The sequence below is a fragment of the Bos indicus genome, chromosome 5 (assembly GCF_029378745.1).
Source record: "Bos indicus isolate NIAB-ARS_2022 breed Sahiwal x Tharparkar chromosome 5, NIAB-ARS_B.indTharparkar_mat_pri_1.0, whole genome shotgun sequence".
NCBI lineage: Eukaryota > Metazoa > Chordata > Mammalia > Artiodactyla > Bovidae > Bos > Bos indicus.
In genome coordinates this window covers 59588353-59613171 of record NC_091764.1, presented here as the reverse complement: position 1 = coordinate 59613171, position 24819 = coordinate 59588353, and the positions used below count along the sequence as shown (strand labels likewise).

Here is a 24819-nt window from a genome sequence, read left to right as displayed (position 1 = left end):
ATGTGTGAGTTTTTGACAAAAAATAAATCACCAACTATTTAACCATTGACTACTCTGGGAAAAATACTCTTCTTTTGTCAGATATAAATGTCTTTAGCTATAAACATTAATATTAGAATGAGTTTGTTAGGAATCATTTCAATTCAGTTTAGCTGCTCAGTCCTGTCCAACTCTTTGTGACCCCATGGACTGCAGCATGCCAGGGCTGTTCGGTCCATCACCAACTCCTGGACCTTGCTCAAAAGTTAAAATGATCTGGTCCCTTGACCCCAGGCAGGATTAAAGAAATATAAATAAGATACACTATTTTTCAAAAAACATTTCACAACTATTACTGTGTTTCCTTTCACTGTCTAAATAGTTTATACTTCCTCAGATCCTAAGAAAAATCTACTTAAAATCTTTCCCCTTTATAATTATCTGCATATTTAATTTTTGATGGAGCTGGTGAATAACAAAAATATATCAAAATGACATCATACCATTTTACTGAAAGCCATATTTTTCTCCTGCAAAATATTATACTTCTTTCAGATTTCTTTATTAAAGAAAAAGTTTATAGATTAAGAGCATGGATTCAAGAGCCAGATTTCTGGGCTCCAGACTTCAATTCTGACCCTAGTAGGTGGCTTTCAACATATTTTATTTCTTGGCACTTCATTTTTCTTACTATAAACCAGAGAATACAATACTACTCACCTCATATTATTGTTGTATATATTAAATGAGCTACTATGAAAGCATTTAGAAAAGTGGTCTATAAAAGATTCCACATAATGTTTGCCATTATTACTGTTGTCTAGGCACAGTCATGCACATAAAGGCCTGAGGAGAAGGAGTGATCTTATTTGAACTGTCTAGTAAATGTACTAATGATGACTATGAAATTTATATTCAGGATAAATAAGAATGCAATAAACAATTATTCATATATATCTTTTGTTCAGTATCCATTTCTAAAGTAATTCTATGTAGACAGTGTAAATCTCTTTCTTAAACACTATGAGCTGTTAGCTGAGGAAATGTGAGAAAATTGCATTTATGAAAAAGAATTTGAGGCTTATCTGAAATTTGAAGAATTTGAGACTCATGCATGAAATTCTAGCATGCAAGTGATAATAATTTTTGTGTTTGGTTGTTCACAACTTATTCTTTGTGAGTGTATAACTTACATCAGAATCCAAAGTTTCCATTACCCAGAAAAAGTAATCACAACCTTTAAGTAGTCTTAAAATTCAGTCATTTTCTTTGTATCTGCTGGTAATCTAAGTTTGCCAAGCTAAGTTTTACTAAACAAGACTACTGAAGCCTTTAATATCACCAAACCAAGATACCAAAATTGCTTCCAAAATGTCATTTATTGAAATATTTGTGCTCTCACAATCAGTCTTATGACATTGCATTCATTGCATAAATCATAAATAGGAAATATAATCAGAAGTGATACTTGCAAACATGAAAGTCATTTGTGTTTGAAGGCACTGTATAAGTTTCATGAGGAAAAGATCTAATTCCAGCACTTGTATGAATTAGTAATTTTTAAGGTTAAAATAAATAATGATCATAGAATAGCTTTGTGACTCCTATACTGAAAGAGATTATTTGTAGCTAGGATGACAGCCGAGAGTTCATTTGTTTATTTTGCCTTGTACCTCTCAGCAGGTTTCTGCCATGGGTGACAGGGAAACATGCAACCACTCAGAAGTGACTGACTTCATTCTTGTAGGCTTCAGGGTCCGCCCAGAGCTGCACATTCTCCTTTTTCTCCTATTTCTGCTTGTCTATACCATGATCCTTCTCGGGAACATAGGCATGATGGTCATTATCATGTTTGATCCCCAGCTGAACACACCGATGTATTTCTTCTTAGGCAACCTCTCCTTCATCGACCTCTTCTATTCTTCTGTCATTGCACCCAAGGCTATGATCAACTTCTTGTCTGAGAGCAAGTCCATCTCCTATGCAGGCTGTGTGACTCAGTTCTTTCTCTTTGGCCTCTTCATTGTGACTGAGGGGTTTCTCCTGGCAGCCATGGCTTATGACCGCTTCATTGCCATCTGTAATCCTCTCCTCTACACTGTCCAGATGTCAACACATCTCTGTGTTCAGTTGGTGGCTGGTTCCTATTTTTGTGGCTGCATCACCTCAGTTCTTCATACCAGCATGACATTTGCTTTATCCTTTTGTGCTTCTCGGACCATTGACCATTTTTACTGTGATACTCGCCCCCTTCAGAGACTATCTTGTTCTGATCTCTTCACCCTTAAAATGGTTTCTTTCACCTTCTCTGGCCTCATTGTCTTCCCTACCATCATAGTTATTATTGTTTCTTATTTGTACATTGTGTCCACAGTTCTAAAGATACCCTCCACTGAGGGACGTCAGAAAGCCTTCTCCACTTGCAGCTCCCACCTGGGAGTCGTGAGTGTACTGTATGGTGCTGTCTCTTTTATGTATCTCACTCCTGACACATTTCCTGAGCTCAGTAAAGTGGCCTCCTTGTGTTACACCCTACTCACTCCCATGTTGAATCCTCTGATTTACTCTCTGAGAAACAAAGATGTCAAAGAAGCGCTATACAAACTTGTGGAGAAGAAAAGTACTATTCTGTGGTTATTATTTCTCTTCCACTAATGAGTGGTGTCTGTTTATTTTGTACTCTTCTGGTCATCAAAGAGATTATTCTCTTGAGTGTCATAAAAATATTATTAAAAGCTTTTAAAAGGTAATGTATCCTTTCCATATATTACTTTTTTTTTTTATGTGAGCATTGTCAAACCTAAATGTCCTAGATATTGGAGATTATCTGGATACTGTAGAAGCATTTTTCATGGTGAATCTTCAGACTAATCTCAAATAAAATTTTATTTCACAAAATTTATTTCTATTTTTATGGCAAAGTGTTGGACACTATTTTAATATATTATTACAGTGGTTAAGGAATTATTTTGAATGATGTTAATCTTTAGAATTGGTCCTTCCTTTACACACAGCCCCTGGTTACTCAGACCATAAAGAATCTGCCTGCAATGCAAGAGATCCAGGTTTGATCTCTGGGTCGCAAAAATCTCAAGAGAATGAGTGGCTACCCACTCTAGTATTTTTGCCTGGAGAATTCCATGGACAGAGGAACCTGGCAGGCTATAGTCCATGGGGTTACAAAGAGTCAGGGACAACTAAGCAACCAACAGATTTTACACACAATTAATCATCGGACATTGACAAGAATGTCCATCTTACTTTTAAAGTAAATTATTTCTCAATTTAATCACTAGTTTCTCTGGTATGTTAAATGGTGTTGAAACAAGCAGATTGCCAGTAATTTCTCCAGCAAAAATGGGTTTATTTGGGATCAGCAGATAATTGCAATTTGTGGTATGTAATCATGGCGAGCCACATGCAACTCTCTGCATGCCAAGGGAAGGAGAACAGTTTTATAGAAGGAAGAGGAATTTGGGAACGTTCTAGTGAACTGTCTATGGCTTTTTAATGGCTCAGTCTTTGCCAGGTAAGAAGAGTAATCTTCTTGTAGCCCTTCCAAAGGAATAGATCGAAGCCTGAAAATCCCAGCATCATCTCAGAAAACAAGCCCTGTTCCTGAATGAACGAGTTGAAGGCTAGCCACCTTAGGAGAAGCTGCCTCAGTTCTGCAGGGAACAGGCTGAAGGCTAATCAGTTTCCATTGAACAGTCTGATCTCAAATCACACCAAAGTGTCAAATGAGTACTAGCCTAAAGAACAACACCTTAACAAGAATGTCAGAAACTTTAAATAGACCTCAAATAAAGCCGGGAGGGCTTCAAAGGCAAAGAAGGTGCAAGCTCAGTTCCAGGAGAAAAACATCTGCAATACCCAGGGTTGGTATTGCATAGAGAAAAACACTATGCAACAATGGGCTCAAATGAGGGTACCACACTTGTTTGTTCACCTGCTCTAGAGCTGTTGGGAGTCTTCTCTGGTCCCTGAGGGAACCACTGAAATGACCTGAAACAAGTAGACTGCCAGATATTTCTCCAGCAAACATGGAAGAGAAGCACAGAGTTGCAGTTCAAGGTCTGCAGCCAAGGTCAGACACATGTAAGTTCCTGAATGACATGGGAAAGAAAACTCTTAAAGATGAGGAAAGAAAGACTGACCATGTCAACTACCAATTGCCATCTACCTCTATAAGGATTAAATCATATGCTGGTATAGCTGCTGATTTTCAACAACCTCTGAAAGGAGTTAGGGTAGAGTGCAGAAATGAGACATTCTGTGCTCTGGGAAAAACTGGCAGGACAGGTCTTCAGATAGATATTTTCAGGAGCCAATTTGATAAGCCCAGTTCTTGTATCTCCTAATATCTAGAAAGGCACTAAAATCCTTCATGATGACAAATGTTCCTTGTGACTAGCAGAAAACTTCTGCAAAAAATTTGTGCTTGATTGCATGTACTCCCCCTTCAACAAAATCACATACATATACTGACCATCTTTGGAGCAGTTACTCAGAGCTACCTGAGGTGCTGTCTCCCAGACTATAATCTTCATTTTATCCCAAATAATATTTGACTAATGAGCCTCATGTTGTGTATTTTTTTAAGTTTTGATAGGTGCTATAGTGAAAAGAGTCCTTGGCTTTTCATTGGCTGAATCCTTGACAGGAAAGAAGAGGACTGTTTGTCCTTCTCATAAGGCTCTGTTCTGTTGTAGGTGTGAAAGCCCCCCACTTTGGCTTTCAACTCTATTTAATTCAGGTTTCTGTTTACTAATTTTTTTTAACAATCATTGTTGAATTTTCACTTGAATCAACTATTTTGTACCTGTTCTATCAAGAGCAAGTAAAAACAAGATGAAACCAACAATAAGTAATTTTCATCATATGCATGAACTTGAGAAATTGTATATTGAGTGTGTCAGGCATAGGGGAGTGCTCTGAGGACCTTCTTGCTCATGGATCTTAATATAAAAAACAAAGTGGGAGATAGAGATATACAAATCTTTTTGAGCAATCATTTCCTTAAATGAACCTTCATAGTTTTTCCTGTATTAATTATTTAAGAAATATTTATTAAAAGAATAGAAGTCAGGCAGTTGTCAAAATAAAATATGATCCAAAATTTACTTACTATGGCTCTGTATCTTCATTTATTCCATTAATTTTATTCAATCTCTGTCTAACATATTTGATCTTGTAGCAGGCTTAGGTATGAATAAACTTTAGGGAATTTACAGTTTAATGCTGGAATCAGATCACTGGACAGGTAATTAAAATCTAGAGATTTTATTTTATTGTTTGATGTATGTAAACAGTAAGCATGAAGATTGTAAAGTGGAATGCCTGAGAGTGAGCTATGGTCATCAAGGAAAGTCTTCCTATGGTTGCATGGAAAATATATTTGAAGGACGTAAGATTGGGGTTAGCAAAACTGCTTTATCAGTTTATGGTATTGATGGGGCTTTAAGTATGACAATGTAATTTTTAAAAGGCTTATTTAAAAATTATAAGTAAAATACACAGAACATAGAAGCTGATTAGTATGAGAGGGATGCAGCAAAGAAGGTGTGTCTCATCATTTTGAACCTGAATGATATGTGTGGTGATGATACAAACATAAAAATAAATCTCTTAGCAGGTTAGGAATGGAGGAGAATTTCCTTGAAAAGTAACATCTACCAAAAATCTAAAGTTAAGATCATATTTATGGTGAGCGAGCCAAAGCTTTCTTGATAAAATTAGCAGCAAGGCTAGGAAGTCCCCATTACAAAAATCTTTCAACAATCCAACTGTAAGTCTTAGCTAATGCAATAGACAAGAAACAGAAAGAAAAGTGGTATGGACTGAATTATGTTTTTCAAAACTCATATGTTCAATTCCTAACCCCATTATTATAGTGTATGACTATAGACTGGACCCTTGAACACACTGGTTTGAAATATACAGGTTGTCTTATACACAAATTGTTTTCAATAAATGTATTAGAAGTTTTTGAATACTTGAAAAAACTTGCAGATGAACCATATAGCCTAGAAATATTTTAAAAATTTAATAAAAGCTAGATGTGTCATGAATGCATAAACTGTATGTAAGTACTACTCTATTCCGTCATTTATTGTCATAAAACATACACACATTTATTATAAAAAGTTAAAATTTACCAAAACAAATGCACACAAATACTGACAGACCATACCTGAAACCGTTTCCAACTGAGAGAAATGTAAAAACAGAAGAATGCAATATTAAATCATAATTATAGGAAATTGATTGTAGTACATACTGTGCTACTGTCATAATTTTGTAGCTACCTCCCTGTGACTGTTGTAGTGAGCTCAAGTCCTGTGAGTATACACATAAGGCTCCACCTGACACTCCATGTGAGCTTCTAGTCTCTCCAATAAACTGGATACCACAATAAAAAGTGATCTCTCCCACTTCTTATATATTTTTCATCCTGGTTAGTGCAATTCCTTAAATATAAACACTATAGGACTCCTACAAAATGCCACTAGTGATGCTGGAAGTTCTCCTAAGAAGCAGAGAATAGTCATGACCTTGGAAGGAAAAGTTGAACTTCTTGGTACATTCAACTGATTGAGGTCTGTAGCTATGGTTGCCCATCATTTTAAGATGTATTAATCCTGTGTAAGGACTATTAATTAAAAAAAAAAAAGAAATTTGAGAAGATGTAGCTTGCTGTAGCTATTCCAATAGGCATGAAAACTTTGAACTTTTGTGAAATACTTTTATCTTGTATTAAAAATGCAGCTTTTATTGTGTGCAGGATTGCTATAAGAAAGACATATCTATAGATTCTAATACAATTTGAGAGAAAGTAATTACATGACAATGTAAAGCAAAAGGAAGGTGAAGGATCTAAAACTGGAAAATCTGATGTCAGAAAAGGATGGTTTCATAATTTTAGAAAGAGTTTTGGCTTAAAAAGTGTCAAGATAACACAGGAAGCATGTTCTGCTGATCAAGAGGCAGATAAGTTCCCAAATGCCATTTAGAAAATCATTGAGGAGAGAGGATATCTGTCTGAACCAGGTTTTAATGCAGATGAAAGTGCCATTTTCTGGGAAAAAACTATCACAAAGGATATTTATTAGTGAGGAAGGGAAATAAGCACCAGGATTTAAGCCAGGAATGGATAGGCTCACCTTATTGTTTTGTGCAAATGTGTTCAGGTTTATGTTCAAAACTGTCCTTACCTATAAAACTACTAACCTCCAAGATTTAAAGGGAAACAATAAATGGCAGCTGCCAAATTTTGGTTGTACAGCAAGAAGGACTAGACAAGTACTCTTTTCTTTTCTGAATTGGTTCCACTAAGGCTTTATCCCTACATTAGGAAGCACCTTGCTGAAGGGGTATGTCTTAAATTTATTTATTTATTTTTGATATTTAATAGTGTCCCTGGCCACCTGGATCCCCATGAGTTAAAAACCAAAGGTGTCTACTTTCCCCCTGAACACAACATCTCTATTTCAGCCTCTACACCAGGGGGCATATGGATCTTTAAGGCTCATTACACACAATACTCTGGAAAATATTGTCAATGATATGGAAGAGAACTGTGATAGAGAGAGAACATGAAAGTCTGAAAGGATTATACCATTGAAGATGCCATCATTGTTATAGAAAAAGCTGTGAAAGCTGTCAAGTCTGAAACAGTAAATTCCTGCTGGAGAGACTGTATCCAAATGTTGTATGACTTCACATGACTTACAATAAAGCCAATCAAGAAAATCATGAAAGGCATTGAAGACAGGGCAAAAAAAGCTGGTGAAGTGAGTAAGGTGTTTCAAGATATGGATGTTGGAAAAATTCAAGAGCTGATTAACACAACAGATGAATTAACAAAAAAATTGATTTATTTTTACTTTTGTTACCCTTGTTAGAGGAGATTGATCCAAAAAAATACTGCTAAGAGTGATATCAAGAGTGTATTGTGTATGCTTTCTTCTAAGAGTTTTATGATTTCAGATCTTACATTTGAGTTCTGAATCCATCTTGAGTTTATTTTTGTATATGGTATGAGAAAGTAAACCCTTTTGTATGATTCTTTTGCATATGGCTATCCAGATTTATCAACACCATTTGTTAAAGAGTCTGTCTTCTCTCTATTGTGTACTTTTTTCTCTGTTATTGTTATTTATTGATGCATAAACCTGGATTTACTTCTGGGCTTCCTATTCTGTTCCATTGATCTATATGTTTGTTTTTGTGCCAGTACCATACTATTTTGGTTACTTTGCTTTGTAATATAGTATGAAATACAGGATCATGATATTTCCAGTTTTGTCCTTCTTTCTCAAGATTGGTTCAGCTATCTGGGAGCTTTTGTTCCCATATAAATTTTAGAATTACTTGCTGTCATTTTGTTTAAATATGTCATTGGTAATTTGATAGGGATCACACTAAGTCTGTAGATTGCCTTGGGTAGTATGGCTATTTGTACAATATTAATTCTTACAATTCAGGAGCATGACAGATATTTGTTTCTTTTGTTGTCTTCAATTTCTTTCATCAGTATCTTACAGGTTTCCATGTCCAGATCTTTCATCTCATTGCTGCTAAGTCACTTCAGTTGTGTCCGACTCTGTGCGACCCCATAGACAGCAGCCCACCAGGCTCCCCTGTCCCTGGGATTCTCCAGGCAAGAGTACTGGAGTGGGTTGCCATTTCCTTCTCCAATGCATTAAAGTGAAAAGTGGAAGTGAAGTCGCTCAGTCGTGTCCGACCCTCAGCGACCCCATGGACTGCAGCCTTCCAGGCTCCTTCATCCATGGGATTTTCCAGGCAAGAGTACTGGAGTGGGGTGCCATTGCCTTCACCCTTTTTATCTCATTAGTTAGATTAAAACTTAGGTACTTAGTTCTTTTTGAACCAAATATAAATTGAATTTTCCTTAGTTTCTCTTCCTGATAGTTTGTTCTTAGTGTACAAAAGCACTATATGTTTATGTATGTTAATTTTTATTCTGTAACTTTGATGAATTCACTTATTAGTTCTAATAGTATTTTTGGTGGCATCTTCTAGGATTTTCTATACATAGTATCATAACATTTAAAAATACTGATAGTTTTATTTTATTCTTTCCAATTTGAATTCTTTTTCTTGTCTGATCATCTTTATTTTATTCCTAATTTAGAGGAAATTTTTTCAGCTTTTCACTCATGTTGATCATTCAAATCTAAATGGATGTTGAATCCTATTCAAAGCTTCTCATGGATCTACTGAGATGATCATATAACTTTCATTTTCAATTAGTTAATGAGGTGAACATACGGACTGAATTGTTGATTTTGACCCATCCCTTCATCCCAGGGATAAATCTCACTTGAAGATGGTATATGATCCTATTCATGTATTGTTGAATTTTTTTTTTTTTTTGCTAATAAGTTGTTGAAAATTTTTTCATCTATACTTAACAGTGATGTTGGCTTGTACTTTTGTTTTATTCGTGTTATGTCTGGTTTTTTCATCAGGGTGTTGGCCTCATAGAATTACTTTGGAAGTTGTTCTTTCCTCTTCAATTTTTTGTAATAGTTTGAGAAGGATAGGTGTTAAGTCTTCTTAAATGTTTGGCAGTATTCTTGGAAAGCTGTCTGGGCTGGCTGTTTGTTGGGTAGTTACTATTACTGATTCAATTTCATTCAGTTCAGTTCAGTCGCTCAGTCGTGTCCGACTCTTTGCAAACCCATTAGCAGCAGCATGCCAGGCCTCCCTGTCCATCACCAACTCCCGGAGTCCACCCAAACCCATGTCCATTGGGCTGGTGATGCCATCAAACCATGTCATCCTCTGTCATCACCTTCTCCTCCTGCCCTCAATCTTTCACAGCATCAGGGTCTTTTCAAATGACTTAGCTCTTCGCATGAGGTGACCAAAGTATTGGAGTTTCAACTTCAACATCAGTCCTTCCAATGAACACCCAGGACTGATCTCCTTTAGGATGGACTGGTTGGAACTCCTTGCAGTCCAAAGGACTCTCAAGAATCTTCTCCAACACCACAGTGCAAAAGCATCAATTCTTCAGCCCTCAGCTTTCTTTATAGTCCAACTCCCACATCCATACATGACCACTGGAAAAACCATAGCCTTGACTAGACGGACCTTTGTTGGCAAAGTAATGTCTCTGCTTTTTAATATGCTGTCTAGTTTGGTCATAATTTTCCTTCCAAGGAGTAAGTGTCTTTTAATTTCATGGCTGCAATCACCATCTGCAGTGATTTTGGAGCCCAGAAAAATAAAGTCTCTCACTGTTTCCACTGTTTCCCCATCTATTTCCCATGAAGTGATGGGACCAGATGCCATGATCTTAGTTTTCTGAATGTTGAGATTTAAGCCAACGTTTTCACTCTCTTCTTTCACTTTCGTCAAGAGGCTCTTTAGTTATTCACTTTCTGCCATAAGGGTGGTGTCATCTGCATATCTGAGGTTATTGATATTTCTCCTGTCACTCTTGTTTCCAGCTTGCGCTTCCTCCAGCCCAGCGTTTCTCACGATGTACTCTGCATATATGTTAAATAAGCAGGTTGACAATATATAGCCTTGACGTACTCTTTTTCCTATTTGGAACCAGTCTGTTAGGTTCATGAATCAAGGCAAATTGGAAGTGGTCAAACAGGAGATGACAAGAGTGAACATCGACATTCTAGGAATCAGTGAACTAAGATGAACTAGAATGGGTGAATTTAACCCAGATGACCATGATATATACTACTGTGGGCAGGAATCCCTTAGAAGAAATGGAGTAGCCATTATAGTCAACAAAAGAGTCCTAAATGCAGTACTTGGATGCAATCTCAAAAATGACAGAATGATCTCTGTTTGTTTCCAAGGCAAACCATTCAATATCACGGTAATCCAAGTCTATGCCCCGACCAGTAATGCTAAAGAAGCTGATGTTGAACAGTTCTATGAAGACCTTTAAGACCTTCTAGAACTAATACCCCCAAAAGATGTCCTTTTCATTATAGGGGACTGGAATGCAAAAGTGGGAAGTCAAGAAACACCTGGAGTAACAGGCAGATTTGGCCTTGGAGTACAGAATGAAGCAGAGCAAAGGCTAATAGAGTTCTGCCAAGAGAACACACTGGTCATAGCAAACACCCTCTTCCAACAACACAAGAGAAGACTGTACACATGGACGTCACCAGATGGTCAACACCAAAATCAGATTGATTATATTCTTTGCAGCCAAAGATGGAGAAGCTCTATACAGTCAGCAAAAACAAGACCAGAAGATGACTATGGCTTTGATCATGAACTCCTTATTGCCAAATTCAGACTAAAATTGAAGAAAGTGGAGAAAACAACTAGACCATTCAGGTATAACCTAAATCAAATCCCTTATGACTATACAGTGGAGCTGAGAAATAGATTTAAGGGTCAGATCTGATAGACAGATTGCCTGATGAACCATGGATGGAGGTATGTGACATTGTACAAGAGACAAGAATCAAGACCATTCACAAGAAAAAGAAATGCAAAAAAGCCAAATGGCTGTCTGAGGAGGCCTTACAAATAGCTGTGAAAAGAAGGGAAGTGAAAAGCAAAGGAGAAAAGGAAAGATATACCCATTTGAATGCAGAGTTCCAAAGAATAGCAAGGAGAGATAAGAGAGCCTTCCTCAGCAATCAATGCAAAGAGAGGAAAACAATAGAATGGGGAAGACTAGAGATCTCTTCAAGAAAATTAGAGATACCAAGGAAAAATTTGATGCAAAGATGGGCTCAATAAAGGACAGAAATGTTAGGGACCTAACAGAACCTAACAGAACCTTATATCTTAAGGTTCTGTTAAGATATTAACAGAAGATATTAAGAAGAGGTGGCAAGAATACACAGAAGAACTATACAAAAAAGATCTTCATGACCCAGATAATCACGACTGGTAATCAATATGTTCATATTTTCTATTTCTTCTTGATTCAGTCTTGGGAAGTTATACATTTTTAGTAATTTCTCCTTTTCTTTTACTTTTTGCATTTTATTAGCCTTTACTTTTTCTTAGTAATATTTTATAATTATTTGTATTTTGGTGGTGTTGTTTGTGACTTCTCTTTTATTTCTGATTATACATACTTGGGTTCTCTTTTTTTCTGACAATTTTGGTTAAATGTTGATCAATTTTCTTTATTTTCTCAAAGAAACAGAACTTTGTTTCATTGGTCTGTTCTATTGTTTGTTATTTGCTATTTTACTTGTTTCTGCTCTGATCTTTATTATTTCTTTCCTTCTACTCACATGTAGTAGTTGGTTTTTCTTTTCATTTAATCTTTATTATCTCTAACTTCCTTTAGGAATAACATTAGAGTGTTTATTTGAGATTTTCTTCTTTCCTGAGGTAGGATTGTACCAGTATAACTTCCTTCTTGTGATCTCTTTTGTTGCTTCCCATTATTTGGATCATTGCTTTTCATTTTCATTAGTCTCCATTTAATTATGACTTCCTTGTTGATTTCTGCACTGACCTATTGGTTATTTAATAGTGTACTGTTTCATCTTCACATCCTTATGTTTTTGTAGCTTTTTCTTATAATTGATTTCTAGTCATATACTATTGTAGTCAGTAAAAATGCTTGATATGATTTCAACCTTCTAAAATTTACTGAGACCTACTTTGTAGTCTAGCATGTGATCTATCCTGAAGAATGTTCTCTGTACACTTGAAAAAATGTGTTCTGCTGTTTGGAGAATGTGTATGTGTGTGTGTATATATATATATTCCATATATACACTTTATGCATGTATAGAAATAGAGGAAAACAACAGAATGGGAAAGAATAGAGATCTCAGAAAATCGGAGATATCAAAGGAACATTTCATGCAACATGAGCACAATAAAGGATGCATAAGTATCTTTTCTAGCTAAAGGGAAATATTATTAGAAGAAACAAGAATCTTAAGGAACATTTTCAAATGTACAGAACATAACTGTGAAGTCTTAAAAATATTTTATGTAAGATTTCTTCTTTTCCAACATATTCATTGAGGAATCTTTATATATTCTACAGTCATCCAACTATAGCCTCTAGGCCAAATGTTTGCATTTGTTCATTTACCTATTGTCTATGGTTGGTTTCACACTATAAAGGCAGAACTGAGGATACAGGAATACAAGACATATGTTTCTCTTTCAATTGGATTGTTTCTCTTTTCCTGTTCTATCGCCTATTGTTCAAACCCCACCATGGTTCTCAGTCTTGAAGAGATTTCCAGGCTTCTGAGATCCTTTAACATCTCCTCTTTTAGTGCCTTGAAATCATAGGTGGATCTATAATCTCCTGATCTTGCTAATACCTATGTTACTTCAAAATCAGCCCCACCTTTCCCTTCAGCTCTTCCATGGACTGTTTAGATTATTCTGTGTATTAATAAAAACATGATGTATTTACAGTAGAGATAAGAAATTAATTTCTAAATGGTTGTAACCCATTCAAATGAAAAATTATGAATACCCTTCTGTGTAAATCATGAAATAAAAGAAGAATCAAATATTTATTATCCAAATGTGTTTTTTAAAATTATTAAGTTTTGTAAGTATAACTCTAGTCCTTATGTCCTCTAGAGAGAGTATCTAACTCTCTAATGGTCTTGTGAACTTACTAATTAATATTTTTTCTCTCATTTTTCTTTTTTCATTACATCAATAGAAAATACATCATAGGTGAGAAAGGTCTTAATCCCCAAAGAATACCTTGCAGAGGGAATGCTCACCATCAAGATTTCCCTTCCCATGAAAGAATTTCTTTCAGGACCCATTTCTAGTATATTTTTTGATTTAATCAATGAAAAGTATAGTAAATGAGACAGAGAGATAAACCACAATTTGTGTTAGCACCTGTTCACCTTAGCAATTTGAGACATGATCTTAACAGGGTTGAAATGCAACCTACATCGCAGAAAAACTTCCTGTTAAACAAAGATTTGTTTCTTTTCATACTTTTGTTTCTTTTCATACTTTTGTTTCTTCATAAATGTACAATACAGTACTTATCATAGAGGATATACTAAGATGAGAAGTAGTATCCATTCTTGTGAATCTATTTTATACGTAAGTTGTTCTCAACACTTTTCCCATTTAGATAACTTTTTTGTTGAATTAAGAAACTTTATATATGAATTTTAAGGAAAGTAAGCATTTTGTAGTTGACAGTCTTGACAAAGGTTTTCTTTCTCTCTCTCTTTTTTAACCATTCCTCTGCCTTCTAAAATCGATCAGTCAACACTCTTAATAACCTTTAAAATTTTCAAAAAAGTAGATACTCTAACTGTGCCGAATTGATTTTAATATACTTTCACAATTCTAACTAGTCTGAGAATAATGTCACAGGAATAAAATCATAGTTCTGGCAACAAAAAATATAAAAAATTTTAGGAGACATTTCCTAATTTAGATCATATGTGATTTTATTTATTTACTGTAATTATTTTATGTATATAAAGTTATAAATTTTTATTATAAAAGATATTTCTATGGTACATGAGTTTTTTAATGTATCATTTTTATAGTATGTGAGGTTTTAAATTTATTGTCAGTTTTCTTTAGTATTTTATGATTATTGAATAACAAGTCACTATGCTCCTCAACCTCATGACTCTAAATAAATCTCTTGAATATGTTATTTGTTCAATAAATAACATTCATAAAATTAGAAGAAAAGCTACTTTCTTTTTTTACCTCTCAGTGTATTTTATCTGAGGACATTTTATAGTCAAAATAGCATAAATCTAAATAAATATAGTACAAGCTTGTTTAAATACATAGTTTTTCTTTTGTGGCTATCTCTAAATTGTTCTATGTGCCTTCCATGCTGCATATGAACAGATCTTTGTATTTGTAATTAAATTTTTTCTGCTTCTGAAAAGACAGAAAAATATGTCAAAGATCTTTAGAATTCTTCACTTGCATTCTAATCTGAAAAATTCAAAATAAGCAAAAGAGAGAAGAAACAAAGGAAGAAAAATAGGAAGGAAAGAAGGGTGGAAGGAAAACAATAAAGTCTGATTTCATTGTCTTCAGGAAATATAAGCAAGAATCATTCTGTTTTCAGCAAACTGTGCTATTAAGAGTGTATGTCACCATAGGCACAAAAATAATGGAGAAACAAGGATATGATGTAAATGTGTAAAAATGCATTTGAGTCAGTTCTAATGAGATGGATGAAACTGGAGCCTATTATACAGTGTGAAGTAAGTCAGAAAGAAAAAAACCAATACAGTATGTTAACACGTATATATGGACTTTATAAAGACGGTAATGATGACCCTATATATGAGACAGCAAAAGAGGCACAGATATAGAGAACAGACTTTTGCACTCTGTGGGAGAAGGCAAGGGTGGGGTTATTTGAGAGAATGGCATTGAAAAACGTATATTACTATATATGAAATAGATGACCAGTCCAAGTTCGATGTGTGAAACAGGGCACTCAAAACCGGCGCACTGGGACAACCCAGAAGGAAGGAATGGGGAGGGAGGTGGGAGTGGAGTTTGGGACAGAGGAACACATGTATACTGATGGCTGATTCATGTCAATGTGTGGCAAAAACCACCACAACATTGTAAAGTAATTAGTCTCCAATTATAATAAATGAATTAATTTAAAAAATTTTAAAAAAGGATCATGCTTTTGTCAGAAGTGTTTCTTCTAAAGATAGAAAGACAGGTACAATATTTACATATTATTTTTCTAAAGTAGATAAACTAATCATTAACAATAAAATGAGATTATAAATTAAACAGATTTTACTCCAGGTAAAATCTTAAGTGGGAAACACCATTCATTAAAGGAGGCAGCTTTCAACACCAGCAAACTGATAATAAACCCAGGGGGAAAGGGCTATTTCCAAACATTTTCTTAGAATCTCCACTTTGCCAAAGCACATTTGGAGAGCAAATCCATAATATTTGTAAATAAGCATATCTGAAAAAGGATAACCAGTCAGATTTAACTCTTCACTAGGAAGACTTTTTTAAAAATAGTTATCTTTTTTTTTCATTGATGATTTGTTAAATATTGGGAACAATATGGTATGAAATGATTTTATCCCATGCTGGTTCCTTCTTATTTTTACTACAACATGTATTCTGATTGTTCATTTCTTTCATGTTACTATCTCTCCAGCTCTACCTTTATCTCAGCTATGAAGAGTAAGCTTAATAGGAACTTCTCAGAGGTGACTGAGTTTATTTTGCTGGGATTTAGAACCCCTCCAAAGCTACAGATCCTCCTGTTTCTAGCATGCCTGTTGGTCTATGTGGTCACTCTGGTGGGAAATATCAGCATGATAGTTGTCATTAAGATGAACTCCAGACTTCAAATGCCTATGTATTTCTTCCTCAGAAACTTGTCCTATTTAGATCTCTGCTACTCCACAGTCATTGCTCCCAAAACTTTAGCTAACTTCTTGTCTAATGAAAAGAAAATTTCTTACAAAGGCTGTGCTGTCCAATTTTTTTTCTTTGCTCTGTTTGTCACCACTGAGGGCTTTCTTCTGGCTGTCATGGCATTTGATAGATTCTCAGCCATTTGCTCCCCGCTCCTGTATCCTGTGCAAATGTCCCCAAAACTCTGTGTTCAATTGGTAACTGGATCCTATGTCTGTGGCTGCATTAATGATGTAGTCCAAACAAGTTTCACCTTTAGTTTGCGTTTCTGTGGAGAAAACAGATTGGACCACTTTTTCTGTGATGTCCCAGCCCTGATCAAGATCTCCTGTGTGGACACCTTTGTGAACAAGGTTGTACTGTTTATTCTTTCTGCTCTCATCATCACCACCACAACTATCATTCTGGTTTCCTATGCATATATCCTCTCTACTGTCCTAAAGATGCCTTCAACTCATGGCAGGAGTAGGACTTTCTCCACCTGTGGCTCCCGTATAGCAGTGGTTAGCTTATTCTACGGGACTGTATTCTTCATGTATGCTCAACCTGGAGCCATCTCCTCACCAGAGAAGAACAAGGTTGTAGCTGTGCTCTACACCCTTATAATACCAATGTTAAATCCTCTAATATACAGTCTGAGAAATAGAGATGTGAAAGATGCTGTGAAAATAATATTACACAGTAAATGATTCTCTCACTGATATTTGTAATGCCTTTATAATATATAATGGACAAACTGTGTTTTCTAATTGTCTTAGTTATTCTTGTTTTTATAAAATTACTATACCAAAGATAGTTATATATATGACAACAAATATTTTTCTAAGTTTTATAATATAATATGTCTAACAGATACAGATATATAGATCATTATTTTATTTCCTTAAAATGTATGAAAACATTGTATGTTCTCAACTTGTGATGTGACAATATTTTTATTTCAATGTTACTTTGATTAGGAATTCAATATTAAGAGCTTCTCTTACTCATTAAAATAATATTATATCAGTGTGAATAATATTATATCATAGTTTCTGTAGATAAAATAATTATTCTTTAATTCAAAGCAAGTGAACTGATATTTCTTTGGACAAGATAACAGCCCCACTGTGTATTAGTAATGGAATAGTAATGGTTAGTTACATAGAATACTTTTGATATGAGGTATATCCTTCTCCAAATTTCCATATTTGTATTCTGAGGAGTATCATCCAAAGAGTTCAGTTCAGTTCAGTTCAGTCGCTCAGTCGTGTCCGACTCTTTGCGACCCCATGAATCGCAGCACGCCAGGCCTCCCTGTCCATCACCAACTCCCAGAGTTCACTCAGACTCACGTCCATCGAGTCAGTGATGCCATCCAGCCATCTCATCCTCTGTCGTCCCCTTCTCCTCCTGCCCCCAGTCCCTCCCAGCATCAGAATCTTTTCCAATGAGTCAACTCTTTGCATGAAGTGGCCAAAGTACTGGAGTTTCAGCTTTCGCATCATTCCTTCCAAAGAAATCCCAGGGCTGATCTCCTTCAGAATGGACTGGTTGGATCTCCTTGCAGTCCAAGGGATTCTCAAGAGTCTTCTCCAGCCCCACAGTTCAAAAGCATCAATTCTTCGGTGCTCAGCCTTCTTCACAGTCCAACTCTCACATCCATACATGACCACGGGAAAAACCATAGCCTTGACTAGACGGACCTTAGTTGGCAAAGTAATGTCTCTGCTTTTGAATATGCTATCTAGGTTGGTCATAACTTTCCTTCCAAGGAGTAAGCATCTTTTAATTTCATGGCTGCAGTCACAATCTGCAGTGATTTTGGAGCCCCCCAGAATAAAGTCTGACACTGTTTCCACTGTTTCCCCATCTATTTCCCAAAGAGTTACTACTCCCAAAGAGTTTTCCAAAGAGTTACTATTCCTATAAAACAGAGGTCCGTAATATAATATTTGAGGAAAATTCTTCAGATGGAAATATGTCAACATTCTACTAATTTTTTTGCCCCATTTTCTTCTTAATGTATGTATAATATCATATATGAAATGAATAGCCAGTCCAGGTTTGATGTATGATACAGGATGCTTGGGGCTGTGCACTGGGACGACCAAGAGGGATGGTACAGGGAGAGAGGAGGGGGGGTGGTTCAGGATGGGGAACACGTGTATACCTGTGGCGGATTCATGTTGATGCATGGCAAAACCAATACAATATTGTAAAGTAATAACCTCCAATTAAAATAAATTTATATTAAAAAAAAAAAAAAAAGAAAAGAAAAAAAAGTAGAATGATATATCTGCAGTGATTTTGGAGCCCCCAAAAATAAAGTCTGACACTGCTTCCCCATCTATTTCCCTTTTTTTTTTTTAATTTAATTTTTATTTAATTAGTATACATGTGTTCCCCATCCTGAACCCTCCTCCCTCCTCCCTCCCCATACCATCCCTCTGGGTCGTCCCAGTGCACCAGCCCCAAGCATCCAGCATCGTGCATTGAACCTGGACTGGCATCTCGTTTCATACATGACATTTCACATGTTTCAATGCCATTCTCCCAAATCTTCCCACCCTCTCCCTCTCCCACAGAGTCCCCATCTATTTCCCAAAGAGTTACCATTCCCAAAGAGTTTTCCAAAGAGTTACTATTCTTATAAAACAGAGGCCCATAATATAATATTTGAGGACAATTCTTCAGATGGAAATATGTCAATATTCTACTAATTTTTTGCCCCATTTTCTTCTTAATATAAAATGATATATCTTATGATAATAAAAGCTGATACATAAAGAACAGGTTCTATATGCAATAATCATTTTTATTCACTATTTTCAAATGAGAAAATTGATATTAAGCAACTTGGTGTACCTAAAACTCTATACTAATATAGGTCCAAAATTTTAATTATGCAAATATATCTTTCAAAGCATGTGGGTTTTTTTTTTTAAATGTTATCTTGCAACCTAAAAACAACCATTTCTGAATGGAGGTATTGATATGGAGCCAGTCTGGGAACTAGAATAAATTTGATGGTTCTCCTTTTATTATGTGTGTAAATAATATTCTGGGTTTCTATTTCAACATTTTAATCAACATTTTGGTGTAGAGCAGTACAATTCTTTTTATCAGTCTTTTCTCTTTTAAATTATATATATTTATACACTGAAAATAAAATATTTTCTAATGTCAGTTTTTAAATTTATTATCAATATTTTATTTTAATTTTGGCCATGGTGCGAGGCTTGTAGGATCATCATTCCCAATCTGTGATCGAACCCACACCCCCTACATTTGAAGCACAGAATCTTAGCTGTGACTTCCAGGGAAGTCTCTTATATATTATTTTAAAATATTGGTAAATATAAAATACTTTTTCTATATGATGTGAACTAAAGTTTTTACTCAAAATTTTTCTATCAACTAACCATTTTTTTTCTAACACTTAAAAAATATAGAGAGGAAAGGATAGTTTTTGCCCTACTTTTTCTTGTTTTATTTCTTTTCTTTAAAGATATGTGAATACTAAATTAGAATTTAGGAATCTAAATTTAGATTCATAAATTTTTTTTAGGAAAGTATTAATGGGTGTGGATCACTTGTTTTAAAACTGTATATGTGTGGTTTGTCACTGTTCTGATACCCACATCGGGTCAGACCAGAAGTTCTTTAATTTCTCTTCCTCTCACACATGAGTTATATTCAATTTCATAGTGGCAAGGTTGTTTTTTCCCCCTTACCTAGTACAATAATGGAACGTAGGCAGAAAGGGAATGTCTTCCAAGATCCCACGGTTTCCCCAAATACTTTAGTTCAACCTGATAATCAGTTCCCACCAATTAAATAATTTGCTTCTAACTTACTACCGTACTTCCAGCAAATAAGCTTTACAGATAAATCATGATAGGGTGCACAGCCAAGCAGGATCAAGAAATTACTGGTATTCTGGTAAAATATTAGCCAATAGGGCCCAAGATATATATAAAATTCCTAATAAATTCTAATTTCTTTTAGTTTATGGAACTTATTGTATGACCATGTATTAATAGTACATTTTATACATACTAGATATATTTCAAGCTTTTTGTTTCTTTCATTGATTTGCTGTCTCTTTCTGCTGGTATCACATGCTTATTGAAAAATAAGATTTAATGCCTGAAACAGCTACATCTTTTCCAAAAATTTTTCAGCTAGTATTACTATTTTAGTGAACTTCAGAATTGTTTTGCATTAAAAATAATTCTTATTTGCACTTTAGCAGAGTTGCATTTTGGAGAAGGCAATGGCACCCCACTCCAGTACTCTTGCCTGGAAAATCCCATGGACGGAAGAGCCTTGTAGGCTCCAGTCCATGGGGTCGCTAAGAGTTGGGCAAGACTGACCATATTCACTTTCACTTTTCACTTTCATTCATTGGAGAAGGAAATGGCAACCCACTCCAGTATCCTTGCCTGGAGAATCCCAGGGACATAGGAGCCTAGTGGGCTGCCGTCTATGGGGTCACACACAGTCGGACACGACTGAAGTGACTTAGCAGCAGAGTTGCATTTAGGAAATCATTGATTTGTTTACAACCCTCATTTGTAAGAACACAGTAAGAGTACTGCTTTGATATCAGACAACCTAGCTTTGAGGCCCTGCACTACTACTAAGCATAGATTTTGAGACGTTCTTGAATGGTTTTAAGGTTGAATGAACTCTATCAGTTTAGCTACTTCATTCGATAGATGTAAGCAAAGTGAAAGAGTTAGTCACTCAGTCCTGTCTGACTCTATGCCACCCCATGAACTGTAGCCAGCCAGGCTCCTCTGGCCAATGACTTCTCCAGGCAAGAATACTGGAGTAGGTAGCCATTCCCTTCTCTAGGAGATTTTCCGACTTAGGGATCAAACCCATGTCTCTTAGGTCTCCTGCCTTGCAGGCAGATTCTTTATCATTTAAACCACCAGGGAAGCTCAAAATATACTATAATCAGGCTTTTGGCATAAGAAAGTTTTCAATTAATAGTAGCTTTAATTATTATTAATACCATTATCATCATCATCTATTTTAAATTTGCTTTGTATTGTGGCTACATTGGTTTGTAACATATTATTATATAGGTTTCATAAATACAGCATTACATTTCCACTTCTATATACTACAGCATGTGTGTGTGTGTGTGTGTGTGTGTGCGTGTATGCACATGCATGTGCATGTGTGCTCAATCGTGTCCAGCTATTTGTGACCCTTTGGATTGTAGCCTGCCAAGGTCCTCTGTCCATGGAATGTTTCAGGCAAGAATACTGGAATTTCCTCTTCCAGGGGATCTTCCTGACTAAGGGATCCAACCCCCATCTCCTATGTCTCCTGCACTGGCAGGCGGATTCTTTACCACTGTGCCACCTGGGAAGCCATACTACAGCATGCTCACACCAAAAATTTAGTTTCCATCCATAACCTTACAGTTTATCCACTTTATTCATTTCATCTTCTCTGTTGACCTGTTCCCCTCAGATAACTACTAATCAGTTCTCTGTATCTATATGCTTGCTTTGTTGATTTGTGGCATCATCTTTTCTATAAGTTTTAGTAGTGTGAAATTTTTATATTTGAGAGCCACAGGTTTTTCAGTAAACATATTACTATATATTTCATACATTAGTTGCTATTATGGCAAGAATCTTCATCACCTTGTGTGCCTAATGGATAATTCAAGGATTCAAAGAACTTTTAAAATTATTAACTTCCCTGATAGCTCAGATGGTAAAGAATCCACCTGCAATGCAGCAGAACCCAGTTTGATTCCTGGGTTGGGAAGATCCACTGGAGAAGGGATAGGCTATCTACTCCAATATTCTTGGGCTTCCCTTGTGGTTTAGCTGGTACAGAATCTGCCCACAGTGCGGGAGACCTGGGTTCTATCCTCGGGTTTGGAAGATCCCTTGGAGAAGGGAAAGGCTACCCACTCCAGTATTCTGGTTTGGAGAATTCCATGGACTGTATAGTCAATGGGGTTGCAAAGAGTCAGACACGACTGAGCAACTTTCACTTTAAAATTATTATCTTGCTAAACTTTCACTCAATACTTAGATTTTTAAAATTATGTATTAGATTTGAGGCTTGCCTGGAAAAGGGTCAAGTTTTGGAAAGCTTCCATGAGCATTCTCTCAGAGTTGATATTAATGAAAAATGCTTTCTATGTATTGCAGTTACTGCAGTTACTATATAAAGTACACATATACTTTCTTCACTACCCAGTCAGATTTATGGTGAAGGTAACATTATATATATATATATAATGTTATTATATTTATTAATATAAATTAATATGTGTATAGAGACTGTATCTTAGAAGAGTTATGTAACGTGTTTAATTTCACATTGCCAGTAACAATGGAGAAGGAAATGGCACCCCACTCCAGTACTCTTGCCTGGAAAATCCCGTGGACGGAGGAGTCTGGTAGGCTACAGTCCATGGGATCGCAGAGTCGGAAACAACCAAGGCCAGGGCTGGACACTGAACTTTCTGATCCTACAGCCCATAGAGATAAATATTATGTGGCAGTGCCTCAGAGAAAGGTTTGTCCTTTATAAGTTTTCACGTTGTGAAGATATTTGTTAACTAAAATATATTAATTTTATTCATATGTCATTAACATTTGCTTTCTTGATATATCATAAACTGTTTTAAAATATTGCATGAGCATTTCATTGGTTATTTTATCCATTGCAATAATTTTTGCTTTATTGTATTATATATGCCATTTAGTTACTTATTTTATTAATATAGATGCATTTCTTGCATATATAGATGCATATTTATAATCTCATTAGACTCAAATCTACTTTATTTAATACTGATATGGTACTTGATTTATTTAAGAAGTTTTATCTGGTATGGGAAGAACTAAAGAGCCTCTTGATGAGGGTGAAGGAGGAGAGTGAAAAAGCTGACTTAAAACTAAATATTAAAAAACTAAGATCATGGCATCTGGCCCCATTATCTCATGACAAATAGAGGGAGAAAAGGTGGAAGTAGTGACAGATTTCCTTTTCTTAGGCTCTAAAATCACGGTGGATGGTGACTGCAGCCATTAAATCAGATGTTTGCTTCTTGGCAGGAAAGCTATGACAAACCAAGACAGTGTGTTGAAAAGCACAGACATTATTCTGCCGACAAAGGTCCGTATAGTCAAAGCTGTGGTCTTCCCAGTGGTCACATATGGTTGTAAGAGTGGGACCATAAAGAAGGCAGAGCACTGAAGAATTGATGCCTTTGAACTATGGTGCTGGAGAAGACTCCTGAGAGTCCCTTAGGCAGCAAGGAGATCAAATCAGTTAATCTAAAGGGAAATAAACTGAAAACTCATTGGAAGGACTGATGCTGAAGCTGAAACTCCAGTATTTTGGTTATCTGATGCAAATAGCTGAGTCACTGGAAAAGTGCCTGAGGCTGGGAAAGATTGAGGGCAGAAGGAGAAGAGGGTGTCAGGATGAGATGGCTGGATGGCGTCACTGATGCAGTATAGAACTTAGGCAAGGTTTGGTAGATGGTGAGGGACAAGGTGGCCTGGTGTGTTGCAGTCCATGGGATTGCAAAGAGCCAGACATGACTGGGCAACTGAACAACAACAAAATCTGGTATGTATTATTAAAATGTTAATTTAAAAATTTTTATATAGCTTTTTACAGCTGTGACTTTTTAAAACTCACAAATGGAGATTCAAAAATATGCAAATCAGGAAAGATAATTACTATACATTAAAATATGAATGCAAAAGGAAATATTTTGTTAAAAATATAAAGAGCATTTGATGAAACTACTTGTTATAATTGAATATACTCAATCATAGGATATTTCTCAACTTCAGAGGATAACAACAAATCATATCCAAATAGGTTTAGCCAATTTATTTTCCTACATCAGCATATGAAATGCCACATTGATTCTCATCCTTTCACATCTCATTCTCAACCAAAGGTATTTTAACAAAATGAGAAGGTGCAAGAAGGCCTCTGCGACTCCTCTTTTTCTTCCTGGAAGCAGGAGATAAACCCTTATGACATCTTATGATCAAGGATGGAGAATTGAGACTGAGAGAATTCTGTACAACACAGACTTTGTTACAATAATTTTTAACTTCCTTTATCCTCCCCACACAATTTACTAGTTCTCCACAATTGACTTTTTTTGTTCAGCTTAGTATAAAGCATTTAGGTTTTGTCACTTTGGGTCTTCATGCTTTTATAAATGCTCCTGTGTCATGTTAAATATACTAAGTAAATTTGTATGCTTTTCTCCTATTTTTCTGTCTCATGTAAATATACTTACCAGGCCCAGCCAAGACCCTAGAGGATAGAAATAAAATTTTGCCTCTTATCAGGCTCAGCCAAGACCCTAGAGGACAGAGTAAAATTTTGCCTCTTCTGCATTATCAGAACTTCCCTTGTAGATCATCTGGTAAAGAATCTGCCTGC

General features: G+C 35.8%; 2 protein-coding genes across 2 annotated transcripts; both read left to right on the top strand.

Annotated features, from left to right (window-relative positions):
- The first annotated feature begins 1671 nt into the window (after positions 1 to 1671).
- Positions 1672 to 2634, top strand: LOC109558781 (olfactory receptor 9K2-like). Its single transcript, XM_019960108.2, has one exon. The coding sequence runs from the start codon at positions 1672 to 1674 to the stop codon at positions 2632 to 2634; it is 963 nt and encodes a 320-aa protein (XP_019815667.2).
- A 13505-nt stretch (positions 2635 to 16139) lies between these two features.
- On the top strand, positions 16140 to 17072 carry LOC109558491 (olfactory receptor 9S13-like). The gene has a single exon (XM_019959877.2). The coding sequence runs from the start codon at positions 16140 to 16142 to the stop codon at positions 17070 to 17072; it is 933 nt and encodes a 310-aa protein (XP_019815436.2).
- Positions 17073 to 24819: the final 7747 nt, after the last annotated feature.